General features: G+C 37.1%; 1 protein-coding gene and 1 pseudogene across 1 annotated transcript in view; one reads left to right on the top strand and one right to left on the bottom strand.

Annotated features, from left to right (window-relative positions):
* PTPN20 (protein tyrosine phosphatase non-receptor type 20) overlaps positions 1–18,962 on the top strand; it is a 69,843-nt gene that overhangs the window by 12,851 nt on the left and 38,030 nt on the right. The window contains exons 3-4 of the mRNA XM_070431943.1: positions 1,350–1,498; positions 4,374–4,464. Of these exons, the coding sequence (XP_070288044.1) occupies positions 1,350–1,498; positions 4,374–4,464 (240 nt within the window). The remainder of the gene's footprint in view (positions 1–1,349; positions 1,499–4,373; positions 4,465–18,962) is intronic.
* On the bottom strand, positions 18,210–18,630 carry LOC139021608 (transcription factor BTF3 pseudogene; annotated as a pseudogene).

An 18,962-nucleotide genomic window follows, 5' to 3' on the forward strand; every position in this document is an offset into this window, starting at 1 on the left:
AACTCCTTGCTTCTCATTGGTGCAAATCACCTACCTATTGCTGATTATTTACTGGCAAAGGAATTATTGTGGAATGATTAAAAATGGCTTTAATTAATTACCAGGGTGGAATCAGTGTCGGGGAGTCAATAGCTGTGTCAATTGAAGTCATTCCATCTTTTCTGTCCTTTCTCCTCTGCCTTCACACAGCTTCTCCCCAGCAAGGCTCTACGTATTTTTCTTAGATACTCAAGGATGATCAAATGGCTTCTGCTCTTGTGGGCATTCCATCTCCCTTTCTGGGCTTCCTAGACCTCTCACACTGAGACTGAGTATTTGTGAAAAATTTTAGGATTTTTGTGGATGTCTCTCCCAACCAACAGTCGCTCACTCTCACCTCTCCAGAAAGCTTTTAAGTGTAGGAGTGTTCCAAGACAAGATGAGATCCCAAGGCTGTGCAGACTTTTAGAAACTTCCACCTTTTATATTTATGCCTATTGTTCTGCTTAATTGCTTCTTGTATATTTTTTGCTGGCATTAACTTAATTTTAGCTCATAATATTTGGCTTTGCATAGAGATTTTGAGAACGGTTTCACTTGAGCATTTTACTTCACAATTCTGAAATTTTAAAAATATTATTTTAATACTTCTAGATTTATTACATTTTAGTTAATGGGCATGATCTGTATAATTTCAGATATGCGGAATCTAGACTGTCAACATGACCTAAAAGATTATCATTTAAAAAGAGATTACACATGTACTATTAAATAGAAAGTATTCTCTTCTGTTATAAGTGTATAACTATTTAATACCTGTCAATTATTTGTATTTATAATATATCTGTTTTTTAGTTTTATTGATTATACCATATATTATTCTTATATGTGTGTGCATACGTGTGTGTACACACATGTCTGTGCACTCGATCCATTTTAATAAGAAGTGTATTGGACTCCACATCCTCTCATCTCAGACTCCAGGGACTTCCAAACACTTGGCCACAGGGAGGGGACAGTTCTGTGTTTCTCCCACCCAGGTCTTGTACATGCTTGCCTGGAATAACTGTCGGTACAGACACCCAGTTCACATTATAAATCAGAACACTTCTAGGTCTGCTGCATCTGTTTTATTTATTGCACTTACAGTTTTCTCCAAGAGCAGTGGGTTTGGTGTAATTTCAAGTTATATAGTTATGATTTTTCCAAAACAAAGATACTTTCTTTCAAATAGACTCTTCACCTCTGAAAATATAAACTCCCATTAATCCTTAAGTGGCTGTGTATTTACTTAAGAGAAAACAACAACAATAAAATCTCCTTTCACATAATACACGTAAGTTACAAGTATGAATTTCTCTCTTCCTTAGGTATACAGATTATTTCTGAAAGGGATTTAGCTCAGTTGGCTCTGATTCGGCCATTAAAATTCGGTTTTCAAGAGCAATCAGACATCAAGAATGATTTTCAAATACTTCAGAAAAGGATAGAAGAACAAGAAATCATTCAGGAGTATATGGTAAATATTTTGGTCTTAACAAAAGTCTATATGTGATTTATTTTTCACATCACTACCAGGGGTTTTCTTTTCTTTTTCTTTCTTCTTCTTTTTTTTTTTTTTTAAAAAAAAGATTGAGCACATTGTTTTTGTCCTTAAATATTAAATTTATTTTTGAAGCCACAGGGGTACAGGGTAAAAAGTCAAACAGCATAAAAGGTTATGAAATGGATAGTCTCCCTCTTGTTCTTCCCTCACTTCTTGGGTCCCCTTTCCACTAGTTAAGCTTCTCATACAGACTTCCAGAAAAATTGTTAGCTTGTACTTTACTTACTGTTTTCCCTTAAAAATAATTTTCCATAGAAGATATGATTCCCAAATATAATGTCAGCACATATAGCCCCAGCTCATTCTTTTGTGTTCATGGTGGTTACTTACCTGAATAAAGACCTTTTCTTTGGAGAGTCACCTGGGGTGGATAGCTAGATCAGTTTCGTCTTGGCTGTTGTGAACAGCATCCACCCCTTCACATGCCTGTACATACGTGTGTGTGTTCCTTAGAACAAACTCCTAGCAAGCAACCAGTATTTAATGCTACTAGATTTTTGGATCATTGCTCATTTCTTAAATGACAAATGATTTCTTACTGATCTAATTGACATTTATTTGAGACCACAGGAATAGCTCTATGTATGTTTTTAAGCCTTTCATATTTATTTTTAGTGAACTGCTAGTTCCGATTCTTTGTCCAATGTTCTGTTTATTCCTTTACTTATCCATTAATAAGCTTACCAATAATGAAGAAATGATCCCTTTTGTATGTGTGATAGATGGTAAATTTTTGACTTTGTTGTTATGTTACACACGTGTGCGCACACACATTGACTAAGAAAAGACAGGTGTTTTTAGTGGTCAAATATGGCAAGCTTTTCTTTTTGGACTTCAGGGATTTCTGTGTCTTTTAAGAATTCCCCTTTTACTTTAGGATCATAATAATTATTTCATGATTATTTTCTAATAATTTGATGATTTTTCAAATGTAAATCTTTGATCCAGCTAGAATTTTATTTATTAGAAGGTATTGTGTAGGCACCCAGCATTATATAGCTATCCAGGTATCTGAGGATTGTGTGGAAACTTCTCTTCAGTGATATAAAATGCCACCTTTAGCATATACTGAAGCCCCACATGCACTTTAATTTATTCTTGGACTTTTTCCAGTGATTTGTCTATTCATATACTGGTATCAAACTCTTTTATTTATTTATTTTTATTTTTTCCATCACTATGTATCCTCTCTATGCTCTCTTCCAGCTCCACCGCTAAAGCCCTGCAATCACCACACTATTTTGACTTTATCCATGAGTTCTCCACTCCTTTAATTAGCATGGCTAGATAGTATTTTCACCATCTATTAAGACTAGTCTTTCCTCATTGCTCTTGTTTTACAAAATTGCTCTGGTTCTTCCTACAGATTTTTTTCTAGGTTAATTTTAAAATTGGTTTGCAAAAAAGATTAAAAAGATAATCTGATTATATTATCCTACTGATTAACACTTTCACTGTGCATTACCCATGGCAGGAGTTGCTAACACCTATTTAAGGACTGGTGGTACCAAGTTGGCCACCCAGGAGTTACTGAAAAGCTTTTGAAAGTATAGGTTTTATCCACCAATATTCTGATAGAAAACAACTAGCTATATCTTGATTTCTTTTGTAATGAAACAAGGCCTTCCAGGTAGTTTCAGTTTCCCATTGGGCTACATCATGTGCTCTGTGCTCATGTTGGGCACTACCCACTATTTCCCTGAGAGGACATATATACCTCAATTTCGTTATTCTTGTCCTCCTACCTGGAATGATAGCCACTCACCTCTGTTCTTTTCTTACACACACACACACACACACACACACACACACACACACAGACTTTCATGTGAGTAACTTCTAATGACTTAGGAAAGCTCAGTTCAAGTACTCATTACTTTATAGAGCTTTCCTTCCATACCTTCAGGTATGATCTAGTGCTGTCATTTATTCCAGTGTTGATATACATGTTCACGTGTGCACCCCTCTAGCCCCATATCTTCAGATAAAGTCTAGTGCTATCAGTCAAATTGGTGTCTTTGTACTTGTTCGCATGTCTGCCCTCCAATCGAATACCTTCAGGTAGAGTCCAGTGGTTTCATTCATACTGGTGTATTTGTACATGTTATATGTCTTACCAACCAACCCCATACCTTCAGGTAATATCTAGTGCTGTCAGTCATACTGGTGTCTTTGTATATGTTCACATGTCCGCCACTTAAACTTCTCCTGTAACTCATGTAGGATGAAGCCATATTCACATTCAGATTCATCTTTGTACTCTAAAGTTTAGAACAGTATAAATACATTCTAAATGTACAATAAATGTTTGTTAAATTTATACTTGGTAAATAAGTTATTTTGATAGGAAGAATTCTCTAGTGTCCCAGCTGTAATTTCTTTGTGGGGCAAGTAGTAAATTGTGAGACTATTTATATTTTTTGTTTATATGCTTATATATATTTTTTGCTATTATTTTTGTCTATAAAATGATAGATTTTGGGTAAATCCTAAGAAGTGATTATTCTATATTTCCTTTTTTTTAAAGAAAAATTAAGTTATTGAAGTTCTAGCAAAAGAAGAATCTCTAAGGGTTTAACATTTCCTTATCAAGCCACTTGTTTATTGATATCTGAAGTTTGAGATATTTCATATAATACTTTTAAAAGGGGATTTGATTTTTCTGTTATTCATACAACACATTAATATCAGGTCATGTTATATAGAGTGTTTAGGATCATGAACAGTAGACAAAGGCAGATGTATTTTGTTATAGCAAATACATGATTTATATTTCTTACCTCCAAAGGCTTTGGACAATAAGAATATGAATTATGAGTTCAACTGTGGGAATGAATCATGCAACAGAGACAAAAACAGATATCGAGACATCCTTCCATGTGAGCTAAAAATGCTTTTGATTATTTTCCTGTTTACATTTGGGAAAAAAATAAAAAGTGGGTTGTATGGCTTTTAGGCATTTTGATCTGTGGCCATAATGAGGAGTGAGCAGTCGGTGGCCTGGGTATATGTTTTGGATATGCAAGAACATGGTAAAGGTTAAGTCTTTCAATCCAGGTACTTCTTTCAGCCACAGCCACAGGGTTATTCACAGAAGTCCTTCAACCTGTTCTTATGCCTTTATTGTTATTTTTCAGGACATGAACCAGCTAAAACATAGTCTAATAGTTTAAGACATCTGTCACTTTTGGTACAAGAAGCCCTGACCCGCTCCCTAGCCATTTTGTTCAGACACACAAATAAATGGTGCTATTTACAGTCTTAGTCCTGGACAATAAAGTTGCCAATAGGAGGCTGCCCTTTGTCTCCAAAGGGCCCTACACATTGCTTCCCTTTGCTGATTGAATGTAGTGCCACTTCCCTTCCCACCCGGCTGGTTCCTCACAGGATTTATCTGTCTCAGGCCATGCAAAGAACAGAAAAACACACAGAGGCCAGCTCATTCTATGCCTTACATTCCTTTAAAAGTCAATAATAGTTTTTAAATTAAATTACCGTATTTCCTTTTAATTTGATCTTCCTTTATTATATATCTTATTTAATGCAACCACCAAGCTGTCAGAGCAGAAAATTCCAAGTCACCTGCAATATCCAAAAGTAGTCACAGCGCTCTTTTGATTCTACCTGGTTAATACCTCTAGAATCCTCTCCCATCTCTGCTGCTGGCTTCCAGTGAGCCCGCTGCATCCCAGCTGGTCTTATCTCTATTCACAGTAACTCCAGAAATGGTTGTCCTGAAATGCAGATGAGAACAGGAAAAACTCTCCTTTTTAAGACCGCTTGGCCTCTCTGTTCCTGTCATGGCAGAGTTCTTTAACATGGCATACTTGTTACCTCTCTAGCCTCAGCTCTCCCATGGAACTTCTGGTTTCTGGAATTCATCATTCTCCTTCTCTTGTCTCCAGGCCTCTGCACCTGCAGTTCTTGTAAGAACCATCTATCCTTCTTTGCTGAGGTAATTCCTGCAGTCTTTCAGAGCTAGCCCGGCCAGACCTTCCTTGTTTTCCACAAAGCTAGGTTTGGTATTTTCCAAAAGTCTCTACCATCTTGTGACTACCCTCCCCCACTTACCAAATTGTGATTTAATTAACTATTTATGTTCTTGTTTCTGTCACTAGGCCTGAGGTGGTTATTATAAAAATCAGAGTAGAACACAGCAGCTGCCACCTTGAATAAATATCTTCATGTTTAGTTGATTCATTCAGATCTCAAATAACTTTATGATTATAAAAGTAGTAACCTTCCCAAGTTAGTAAAAATAATTTATTCTATCTTCTATAAGGATAGTGCAGAGTGCATTGATGACTATTTCTGAAATCAGGATGATGAACCATTATTAGACAGTTTAAGAGATAATGCCAACAATTTGGTGTTACTCTGAGAAGTTAGAGGTTCAGTGTTATAATTTCTGCCCTACACATGCCATTAACCCAAGCACACTGAGTGCACGCAGGCCTAAATGAGCCTCTGGAGCTTAGCAGAAACTCATCATGGGATAGGGGTACATTTAACATTTGATCTGGCTGAACTTTTATTCTGGGTACAAGAAGAGTGACAACTAAAGAGATGCAAAGATATGAAATAGTGAAGTGAAATGATTAAAACTAAGGAAAATTATTTACAAGTTTTTTACTTTTTCTGAAAAGGAAATCAGTTGTTATTTGATTAAGTTCTATTTTGAAGTTCACTGATTTATCTGTCTCTTACCACAGTGTAACTTAATTTAAAATAAACTCACTTAAGTGACTGTTAGGGTTGCCGAAGGAGGAATGCACAAGGCCAAAAGGGGTAAAGAGTTATGACTGTATTAGGTCATCTGGAAAACCAGATGGGCTGAGCCCCCAAATGGTGCCAGCACCCAGGGTTGGGGAGTCAGAGATTGTAAAGAACTCGAGGTGAGCTTCTGCTTGGCAGAGCATTCTCTGAGCAGGCCTGGATCCTAGGAAGGTCTGGAGGGGAAGGCTAAGGTCTTAGTGAAATGGAATGTGGTCTAAGCGAAAGGGAATGTCCCTTGTGAAGTGGCCTAAAGGTCAGTTCCCAAGGGATATCTATTCAATTATTTGATCAGACCTAACAGTGACAATCATACAAAGTTTTTTTGATTTCTTCACCATAATTTTTGCAAGTAACAGAAAAGGTCCATGAAGAATTACATGAAGAAAGCCACAGAAATAACATCTTCCTTTCTCTTCAAATGCTGAGACCACTAAATGGGGGACTCATGCATCCTGGGACACTGCAAGTGAAGACAGTCCTCACTTTGCATGGCTCCAAGATGCACAAATTTCAGTTAATGTGTTTCATTAGGTAACAACCACCCCTCAAAAGCATGATTCAAATTTCAGTAGTGTCACTATATTAACTATGAATAATTGCCTAAGGTGTAAACTTCACTTCTACCTCTCCTGTCCACAGATCACTATGTGAGTACAGATGCACATCCTGATCAGTGACCAATCATGTCACTTCTTTTATGATAAAATTTTTTTTATTGATTTTTGGGAAGAGAGGCAGGGAGAGAGAGAGAGAGAGAGAGAGAGAGAGACAGACAGAGAGGCATCAGTGTGAGAGAGAGAGACATTGATCGGTGGCCTCCCGTACAGGCCCTGACTGGCGATCCAATCCGAAACCTTAGGTATGTGTCCTGACCAGGAATCAAACCTACAACCTTTTGGTGAATGGGATGGTGCTCCAACGAACTGAGCCATCAGGCCAGGACTCATGTCACTTCTTTTAAATATGTCAGTAGTTGGTCACTGTGTGCTGGTCACTCAGTTCATGCACAGACAGCAAAGCATGTGGTTGGGTTGCCTCCTCATCTTTCAGTGATAAACCGACATAACATTTTACTGGATATGGATAATCAAAAGACGACATTGACCAACAAAGATGACACTGAGGCAGAAAAAGGAAAAGTGGTAATTCTGGCAGTAAAATTCTAATAGAACAGAAATAGTTACAGAAGAAATGGCTGACCAGGAAAAGGCTGACATGGCCACTACTGAAGACAGCCCAGATATGAAGCCAGAGGAACTGGTCTAGAGGAGTTCATTGGCCTAAATGAGGAAAGTGTGACAGGAAAGATGGGCGTGTCCTAGAGGAAGTGATGCTGGCAAACAGCTTCACATTAAAGGTGCTCTCGGTGCTGCTCCACAGCAGCGTAAGTGCAGAGGATGAAGTGGGAATGTGATCTGCCTGGGACGCAGTGTGGCAGGTCACGAGGGTTAGGGATGCTCAGTCAGCTTTTAGTCATGTGACAAAAAGAAGAGGCAAACACTGTTCAAATTACTCTTGATAAGTTTTTTTTTTTTTTTTTTACAAAATAATTGCTCTGATTTTCAGTCTTTCTAATGTTTTAAATTCCAGTGTTCTAAATAGTTATTATTGCTGTTTTTCCACTTCCCTTACATTTATACCCAACAGTAAAAGGGTCTCTAATGTTAACATTCAGAAGGCAGTCATAATTTGTACCCTTGATTATTAGCATTTTCTTGCACAGCTTCAGCTTGCAGTCACTTATGTTCCTGAAAAGTGAGAATGGGCCTCATCATGTTGTCCAGGGATCTTCATGTGTAAAGACACTATCTTGCATTTCTGTAGCACTTTACAAGTTATGAAGCACTTTAAAAATGCATAATCTAGCCCTAACCGGTTTGGCTTAGTGGATAGAGCGTCGGCCTGCAGACTGAAGGGTCCTGGGTTCGATTCCGGTCAAGGGCATGTACCTTGGTTGCGGGCACATCCCCAGTAGGGAGTGTGAAGGAGGCAGCTAATCAATGTTTCTCTCTCATTGATGTTTCTAACTCTCTAACCCTCTCCCTTCCTCTCTGTAAAAAATCAATAAAATATATTTAAAAAAATGCATAATCTATGTAAAATTCCTCTAAAGTAGAATAGTCAGATATTGCTATTCTTGTTTTATGGATGAGGGAATAAGCTCTGAGGTTAAAAGATATTTTAAAGGCTAATAAAAGAGGGGGGTATGTACCACAAGTCAGGTTCTCTGACTCCTGGCCTACTGAGAACTGACTAATGATGATGGTGACTTAGATTTCTATGAGTTTTCCACTTTTCAGAGATGTTTACATGTCTCATCAAATGTTTTTCTACAGTTACATGAGAAGGAGGGAGCCAGTGTCTTTCAACAAATAGTTCTGGACAATTGCATATTCTTATACCAAAAAAGGAATTATGACCCTACCTTTTATAAAAATTAATTCACAATAGATTATTGGCCTGAAAATAAGAGTTAAAACCATAAAACTTCTAAAGGAAACCTAACAGAAAAATTTAGTGTCCTTGGGTTTGGCAAAGTTTTTCTAAATAGGGCACAGAAACCTTAAACTATAAAAGAAGAAAACAAATTGGACTTCATCAAATGAAAACAAAAAGCTCTCCAAAGCACACTGTTATAAAAATTAAAGGGTTTGTAACAGACTTGGAGCAAAATACATTCTCAACATTCATTTGATGAAGGACTTGCATTTATATATATAAAAATTCCTACACCTGATGAGAGGACAAGTAGCCCAGTAATAAATGAGCAAACTATTTGAGCAATCACTTCACCAAAGAAAGTATACAAGTGACAAATATGTGAAAAGATGCTCAGCATTGTTAGTCATTAAGAAAATACAAATTAAAACTCTAGTAATATATTACCCCCCACTACAGAAGAGTTTAGCAATTTCTTATAAAGTTAACCATCTACCTACCATATGACTTAGCAGTTCTACTCCTGTGTATTAGGAGAAATAGAAACATATGTCTGCATAAAGACTTTTTTTGCAGAGTACACATAATTGTTTTAATTACCTGCTGGAGGCTAAAGCAAACAGCAATTAGCACAAAAGTGCAAAAGAGACATTGGAAGGCCAATGGACAAGTCTGCCCTGCTGTGATTGCAATGGCTCGAGTCAATTTCCTGAGCTGATAATCTTTACATTGTATACCAAACTTTACCTTTGATTGCCTGTATGGATTGCTAAAGAGCAAATGTGTATTCAAAGTGAATAAAAGCAAATGGACCAGACTTGGTGAGCCTCTTCATGAAAGAGGTTTCTACCTCGCCCCCTATGCCTTCCAGAATTCATATTTCTTGTATAGTGTATTCATTCTGTCATTGACCCTCCTGCAAGTCACCCTGAACCCGCTGCACAGATCATGGCAAGTGGCGCCTAGAACAGGGACTTGAGGAGAAGGTTCGCCAGAGTGAAAAAGAAGTGGAAGTGGAAGTCAGCCGAATGCACAAGCCTGTGCCAGCTTCAGAGTCATGACCGTAAGTGGACAGGGACATTTCTGAAATTAGCCAGGTTATAATGGGGAAATATTCAAGTAAAACACGAAACATTATTGTAGACTTTATCTCTGGGAACAAGTAGGTAGGAATTTAAGGAGAAATCAGGCTCAAGGAAAATGAGAACTGCCCATTATCCTGGAAACATTAGCCTTGTTTCCCAAACCCAGCCTGTATATAATGGACCACATTCCAAGGTTGACTCCCTTGTCATCTTTAACTATGGGCTCTTGTTTGAGCTGTATATTGTCCACTTCATATTGAGGATCAAAAGCCTACAGAATGGCAGGAGGATTTGCCATCACCCCCTCCTCCTCCCAAAGTAGAGCCTGTAAAACTGTAATACCTAAGGCCCCCAATCCGCTGCCTCCAGTGTGGGAAGGCTCATCAACTAGAGAAAATGGGGCTGACAGTCCATTTAAAAAAGGACTCCTTAATGCTTTGTCTGAAAATTACCATATGACGCCTTCGGACTGGCAGATTTTAGCTAAAATGACTTTAGACTCCAGTCAGTACTATGGGGAGCAGAATATGATAAGATCTGTAAACAATGGGCTGTTTGTGGGTGTTCACTGGGACCCCACCTGGGAGCCCTCTGGGCCACATTCTGGCTGTAAGTCAGGGCAGTGTAAAACATCTGAAAGATCCATGAAATGAACTCTGATTTATTAAGTCTTGCCTATGTGTTATGCATGCTTGTGAATATCATATATAAGAGTGTCTGTTGATTGTTGTTTTATCTGTCTTTGTTGTTTGGTTTAATTTGTTTATTGTTAGTCCATTCAAAAAAATATTCCAAAAAAGATATAAATTAGTAAGAAATTTTAGAGACTGTCTCAGAACTATTTTGAAGTTAATAAATGCCTACACCCCATTTTCACCCCTGTAGGAAGCATGCCTCTAATTTATCTCCATAGAAAAGAAACAGTAGGTGGCCAGGCCATTACTGAATTTCCCCAGAGCAAACAGAATGTGGGAGTGGAGAGAGAGAATATTAGCAGTACATGTGGCTGATAACACAGGTCCTAGGAAAATTTTCCTAGCCTAGACAAAGGGAGGTAAAGATAGCTAAAAAAGGCCCCAGCCCATTAATTACTAGGTCTCTTGCCTCTTGCCTTTATTGTGATAAAATGGGCTCCCCCTCTCAGGAGCATTCTTAAAAGTTTCATTTTTGCCATGTTTTTGTTTCCTGGTCTGTCATTTGAAATTTGGATAAGTGAGCCATTTCTCTCAATTTGGGGATGCGTCTGGGACTTCTATACCCATGAAGAGAAAAAGGATAGCTTAAGAGAAGGTGTGCCCCACCTGATTTTGGGTGGCCTCTTGGCCTAAGCCCCATATCTTCATGGATGCTATAGAATAGTCTCCAGACTGTTTTTCTTTGGAAGCTGGTGAAAATGACACAAGGAAAATATACAGGCTGGGTTTGGGCAACAAGGCTAATGTTTCCATGATAATGGACACTTCTTGAATAATAATGGACCACATTCCAAGGTTGACTCCTAGGTCCCAGGGGCACTCCTATTTTCCTGTTTTTTGTGTGTTTTTTTTATAAAGAAAAATAAAATAAAATAGTACTTTAACATTAAAACCACTGAAAGCCAATGAGTTATCTCTGTTACAGAATTTGCCAAGGAAAATGCTTTGGGTAATAATAATTGGCTTTAAGATCTCAAAGTTGTTAAGGCAATATATATATATATATATAACTAAAATAAAGGGTATATGTTAAATCTTTTTCAGTGGTAATTTTATATGTCTAAACAAAGTTTTCTAAAGTCTTTGATAACTTAAAACTTTGGACTTTGCTGAATAAATAATAAAAATTATTAAATATCTAGGTATTTTGAAGTGTCAGGATACTGAAACATTAATTAATCTGAATTTGCCTCATATGGAGAATCCAAAGGATGAATTAAATCTATTAATTGAATATGTCTTGTATTTTATTTGAAATATCTCTCTCTTTTTTTTAAAATACATTTTATTGATTTTTTACAGAGAGGAAGGGTGAGAGATAGAGAGTTAGAAACATCGATGAGAGAGACATCGATCAGCCTCCTCCTGCACATCTCCTACTGGGGATGTGCCCGCAACCCAGGTACATGCCCTTGACCGGAATCGAACCCGGGACCCCTCAGTCTGCAGGCCGACGCTCTATTCACTGAGCCAAACAAGTTTCAGCTATTTGAAATATCTCTTAAAATATGAATATATTACTAATCTGAGAAATGCCAAGTATTTAACTTACCACCAAAAATTTGAGGCTTCTAAAAGTTAAAAGTTCAAACTATGTTGGGAGAATTTATATGGTTTTGATAATAGAATGCATAAAGTATAGAAATTCATTTTTGAGGAAAATAATTCTTGCATTTTCTCTGGAAAAATTAGTAGTTCAAAATATATTATAGTCTTTATGTGTCTGTGTGTCTGTGTACTATGTATGGTAAAATTTCAACCTAGGATATAACATTTTATTGGCCTTATTAAAAAAAAGAATTCTGTGGTCCAAACCAAATTTTTAATATTAATTTAAATTTCAAGACTTTAACCAAGAGATAGCTTTGGGACATTTCAAGGGCCCTGGAATAATTCAAGGATTTATTCTCTCTTCTTAAAAGAAATATTTTTGAACTAAATTAGGCCGATCTAATACACTTGAAATCAAGTGGGAAGCTTTGTCAAATAAAAATTAATAACTGTGTTCTATTTCTATACTTGTATTTTAAATGTTATAAAGGTTTCAGCCTCCAAGCTTGGCAGGAAACCAGAATATTCATCAACGGAATTTCAAAACAGCATACATAATGCCTCAGACCCCCACCCAGCTGGTCTTCAGATTGGCTGGGGGTGGGGTGGCATCTGTACTTCATGTATCAAATATATAAGTTTGCTTACTTTGCTTTTTCATTAAAGGTGCATACTTTAATTACTTATTAATAAGTTAGTTAGCTTTTCACAATATAATCAAGGTCTCATATAAACTCATTTATATGAGAAGCCAATATTTTATGAGCAATTGGTTCTAATAAAGTCCAAAGTAAAATTTGCATATATATGCAAATAAACATTATCCAAAAAGAATGCTGTTTAGAAGTAAATTTAAGCTTAAAAAAATGAGAAATTTAAAAATCTCCTCCACTACTATTTTCATAGTAAACTGCAAGTTATTATTCAAGCATTAAATCTCACCATTAATTAGACCTATAAGTAAAAAGAAAGTTACTCTTTCTTGAGATGTATGCATTGCAGTATTGGCCAGCATGTGTCTCTCCTGCTAGTTTTTCTGGAAGGCAAGCAAGTTGGTTGCTCTGTTTGAAAGAAAGTAAAAGTCTTTACTGTAGCAATTTATGGCAAGCCCACAGGAAAAGCAGACTTTAGCAATGTTTACTCAATTAGAAAAGAAATTCCCTAAATGGGGCTTAAAGATTGCTCCGGAAAAGATACAGAGAGAAATTCCCTCCAAAAATCTAGGAAACATAATTGAAAACCAGTGTATTAGGCCTTAACAGGTAGGAATACATAAAGATTGCCTTAAGACCTTAAATGGCTTTTAGAAATTATTATGGGACATTAATTGGTTAAGACCTTATCTAAAAAATCTCTACGGGAGAAATGACAAATTTGTTGAATATACTTAGGGGATCCTGAGGAAGCTTTTATTAAATGAATGCAGGGATGACAGAATCATTTTCTGATTTCATGGCTCGCCTCACTTGAGCAGTGAGACAACAAATACAGCATAAAACAGCAGTTTGCAACCATCTAGAAAATCTAGATGCCAAGCACTTTAAGGCCATCTAATAAATCCTATCTTCCCCAAACCAAGGACACTTAAGAGTAAATGCTTTGCATTTTGCCTCCCTAAACAGAGGGTAAATAGCTTATGTCAATGTACTCAGGAAGACTAATAGCAGAAATCCAACTAGTTCATTTGCTCTCCACACGCAAGAACAAATGAAGTTAGAAAATAAACCTTATTTCAGACTGATTTAAATTGGCAAATTGAAATAAGTGGATATTCAGGGGGAACTTAGTTGTCACCTACTAAAAAACAAATTACTACAGTTTTACATTATACCGCTATTATTATACCAAAAAATACTAGGCAGGAACCTATTCCTGGAGCATTAACTTGTTTTTACTAACAGTTCCTCTAATGGCAAAGCTACTTATCATACACTAAATTCAGACCAAGTCATTCAGACTAGTCACACTTCTGCACAAAGGATTGAGTTAGAAGCTATCAATGCTGCATTGCAGGATTTCCAGGAGCCTCTCAATATTATTTCTGATTCTGCCTAAGCTACTGGCCTGGTAAACAGAATTGAGACTACTCAATTAAAATGGCTCAGTGACCAAAGTCTGTTTGTACTATTTAAATAGGTACAGCGAATTGTACAGCAAAGACAATATCCCTTTTATATTACTCATGTCAGGACTCATACACCCTGTCTGGTCCTTTAACAAAAGGAAATGCATATGCCAATCAATTAATCTTTTTGTTACAACAAGCCACAGAATCTCACCAACTTTTACATCAGCCTGCCAAAATGTTATGTAAACAATTCTCAATCAGTCAACAGCAGGCTAAACAGAAATCAAGGAATGTCCCACTTGTATGTTACATCTGCCTCAAGGGCCTAATACAGGAATTAACTCTCAAGGATTGATATGGGACCATATCTGGCAAATGGATGTAACATATTATACTCGTTTTGGATGCCTTGGGGCATTGCATGTCTCTGTAGATATCTTTTCAAAAGTCCTTCGGGCCAGTGCATCTACAGGGAAACAGTGAAACAGGTCATTAATCACTGCCTAGCTACTTTTGCTGTCATGGGAATTCCAAAAATTATTAAAACTGATAATGGACGTGCATACAAAAGCTATAATTTCCAACAGTTTTGTACAAAATGGAAAATTCAACACATTATGGGAATTCCATACAATTCCCAGGGACAGGCAATTATAGAATGCCAACATCAGTGGCTAAAATCTCAACTTGAAAAACAAAAAGGGGGAATATTAGAGAAATTTCCTGTAAGTAGACTATACCATGCCTTAATTACCTTAAATTTTTTAACTTGTACTGCTGATTGCAAGACACCAATGGAGCTACACTGGTGTCATAATGAGCCAAAGGAAAAAGGCTTGGTCAAATGGAAGGATCCTGAGTCTGGTTTATAGAAAGTTCCTGACCTTTTATTAACCTTTGGTCAAGAATATGCTTGTGTATTTCCAGAAGACTCCTCCAAGCCCATGTGAATTCCTGCAAGGAACATCAAACTTGAATTCACAGGAGGAATTGACCAAACTAATGAGGACCTTGCACCTGGAGCAGGGTGGGCAACCTTTTTGTGAATGCGTGCCCAAACCAAAATCTCTGACTCAAAATTCTTCTGCGTGCCAACCCTAATTTTTTGAGAACATGTTACACCTACTTGATATCTCTTAAGGTGTACGTATGTGAAGAACCTTGAAGAATAATAAAATTCATTCGAGCAACAAAAAAACAGTATATGATGATGAAAAGTACATTTATTTTATAATGTATACATGTACACTGGTAGTCCGACAGAAAACTTTATGACTCCGTTTGATATTATCAGTGGGACTTTTGCTGCTGCATCACTGATGACAGAGATTTTACATCAGGTTTATATTTCATGACCTTCAGAGATATGCATGAGCTACTACTATCATCCATCAGGCTACTCCAATTATGAGACTTAACAAAATTCATCACTGAGAACAAAGATTCACAAGCATATGTGGATGAAAACATGGAGAGTAACGCTGTTGCAAAGTTTTTTAAACAGAAAAAAATTTCTGGAATGGCATTCCAAGTCCTCAATAGTTCGTTTTCGACACTTCTCTCTGGTACTCCTGTCTTTAATCGTGTTTTTTCAATGTTTTCCAAATCAACTCTAAGGTCAATAAATTTCTGCTTCCAAATTGAGCTACTCTGAAATTCAATCAACTGCATTTCAAAGTCAGCCATGTCTATCCATGAAAACATTTGTAAGTTTAGTTCCTCCAGTTTCATGCTGTCTGGAAACCTCATGAATTTTGCTGTCTCTTCCATTTCTCTGAATTTCACAAATCTTGAGAAGAACTGCTCAATAGTTGACTCGATGATGTTTAAACACAGCTTTTGAAGGCTTTGACAGTCTGTTCAGTCATCTTTTGGGAGGTCTTTGATGTGCCTCTTGAGGTTTGGGAAATATCTAAATCTCTCACCATCCACATCCCTCTTAAAGACTTCCAGTTTTTTTTCAAAAGCCTTTGTGTAACCAAACATAACATCAAGTGTCTTGCCAGTTCCTTGTAATTTAACATTTAAGTCGTTCAAATGTTCACAAAAATTGTAAATGGAAGATTATAAGAGAGTGTTTCATGTTCCAGCAAAAGTTACTGGCATGCCATGTTTGGCACGTGTGCCAGGGGTTGCCCACCCCTGACCTGGAGCCTCAACCTGTACTTGTGGCTGCAGACAGATGACTACTCCCAGCAGCCCCAGGCAAACTTACAGACTAGTTTCTTAGATGCCTGGCAGCAATTTAAAAAAGACATGAAAGAATTCAATCCTTTTCATTGGATCTCCCTACATTTGCCTCTTAGCATAACCACTATTGTCCATTTCATTATTGATCTTATGTGTTTATTTCTAGTCTGCAGATGCAGAATGAAGAGTCTTAAAAACAAAAAACAAAACAAAACTGGAGCCCTACAGAGGGCATATGCTTTTCAAGATTAATTAAGAAAACAAAAAGGGGGAAATGCTGGCGGCTAAAGCAAACAGCAATTAGCATAAAAGTGCAAAAGAGACATTGGAAAGCCAATGGACTTTGATATTCAGCAGGGCTGAATATCAGCACAAGTCTGCTCTGTTCTGATTGCAATGGCTCAAGGCAATTTCCTGACCTGGTAATCTTTACATTGTATACCAAACTTTACCTTTACCTTAGCCCAGCCGTGGGCAAACTACGGCCCGCAGTCTGGATCCGGCCCATTTGAAATGAATAAAACTAAAAAAAAAAAAAGACCGTACCCTTTTATGTAATGATGTTTACTTTGAATTTATATTAGTTCACACAAACACTCCATCCATGCTTTTGTTCCGGCCCTCCAGTCCAGTTTAAGAACCCATTGTGGCCCTCGAGTCAAAAAGTTTGCCCACCCCTGCCTTAGCCTGTATGCATTGCTAAAGGGCAATTGTGTATTCAAAGTGAATAAAAGCAGATGTACTGGACTTGGTGCGACTCTTCATGCCTTCCAAAATTCATATTTCTTGTATAGCATATTCATTGTGTTGTCGGCCATCCTGAACCTGTTGCACATGTCGTGGCAGTTACCATTTGTAAAATCGTTAAGTTGCTTCAACATTGTAATTGCTAATACAGAAGTTTCTGGGATGATGAAATTGTTATGGTGGCAATTATACGTATGTGTTAAAATTCTTACAACTTCATACACAGGTCAATTTTACTGTATATTAATTTTAAAAATTTTTAAAAGAAAAAAAGTAGTCTTAATAATTTAGTATTATCACTTAAGGAAAAAGACAAGGTGACATTCCTACTACTTTTTTTCCCAGGTATCTTACAGAATATCTTATAGAATATAACAGAAGGGAGGAATTACTTTCACTTTTTTGAAGTAACTTCCAGTTACATTTACCAAATAGAGTAACTAGTTCCTACTTCATAGATTGAGGATAAAATGAGAGAAAATTACGTGTGAAAGTACATATACCAAGGCACGCAGTATATGCTTACGATATAGATAACATTAAGAGAAAAAAACAACCTTGCTCTCCCACGAAAGAATATTCTATTTCCATCTTAAAATGACACCCACCACATAAACCATGGAAGCCCTGAGGGCTACTGGAGGGACATTTTCAAACATGAAAACTTTATACCACTCTTGTTACAGGATAAATACCATGTTAAATCTTTAATAAAATTCCATTAAAAATTATGTCATATTACATGCCATGATTAGCTTTCTAAAAACAATTTTGCTTTCTGTATACAAATCAGTGTCAATGAAATAAAAAAATAAAACTATACTAGGAAAATAACTTTATTAACCTGTTTCAAACTTTATTCCCAAACTTCTTCAGCTTAATTAGCTGTAAAGAATGATTTATGTGTAAGCTAAAACTGAAAAGAGCTGTAAATGTCCAGGGACATTGGGCTAAACAATATTAGAGATCTAGATTTTATCAGATCCATAAACAAATTTGAAAAAGTAGTCATAATATAAAATAGCAGCTTCCAGAAACTTCTTCAAGTTTATCTTCTTTTGAGTTGACTCATTTCAGTTTGCTTCATTCTTGGAAGCCTCATCAAATCCTCACAAGATCTGGAACTTCATCATCATCATCCTCTCCAGTAGCAAGCAGTGCTTTTCCACCCACAGATTATTTGGGCAGAACTTCAGCCAGTCTCCTTACACCAGTCAGACTGTCTGTCCAAGCTGGTTTAAGATGCTCGGTAGCATTTCTGTCAGCTGCTTTGTCTCAGCATGGCCTGTCATGGTTTGTGAACATATTTACCTCTGCAATACCAGAGATACTGTTTACCCCTGACTTCTTTAAGGGGAACTGAAGTTTTTTTATCATCTGCTGTAGCTTTTCTGTGAACCACCACCTTCTTTCTACGCACCGTTCCTTTCCCAGCAGTGTGCACTTGTGCCTATAGTTGGTGAGTTTCTCTTGGTTCATGATAGTTTCTTTCATCTTGTTGGAGAGGAAACAGGGCCATGAGGAGGGCTAGGGCTGACGCTCAGGAGGTGTTGGGCAGACCAGCTTGAGAATAAGCACACACGTGGGGACGCAGGATGGCAGCTTCAGCAATGTCTGCATAAAGACTTGCATACAAATGCTCACAACAGTTTTATTTGCTATAGCCCCAAACTAAAAACAACTCAGTGTGGATAAAGTAAATGTGGTCTGCCCACACAATGGAATTACGACTCAGCAATAAAAAATAGCAAACTTATGATTCATTCAACAACATACAGTAATGTTGTATGCATTCAAAATAATTATCTGGAGTGAAAAACCCAATC

The sequence above is a fragment of the Myotis yumanensis genome, unplaced genomic scaffold (genome assembly GCF_028538775.1).
Source record: "Myotis yumanensis isolate MYYU_CA2020_CCGP unplaced genomic scaffold, mMyoYum1.0.hap1 SCAF_13, whole genome shotgun sequence".
NCBI classification, from domain to species: domain Eukaryota; kingdom Metazoa; phylum Chordata; class Mammalia; order Chiroptera; family Vespertilionidae; genus Myotis; species Myotis yumanensis.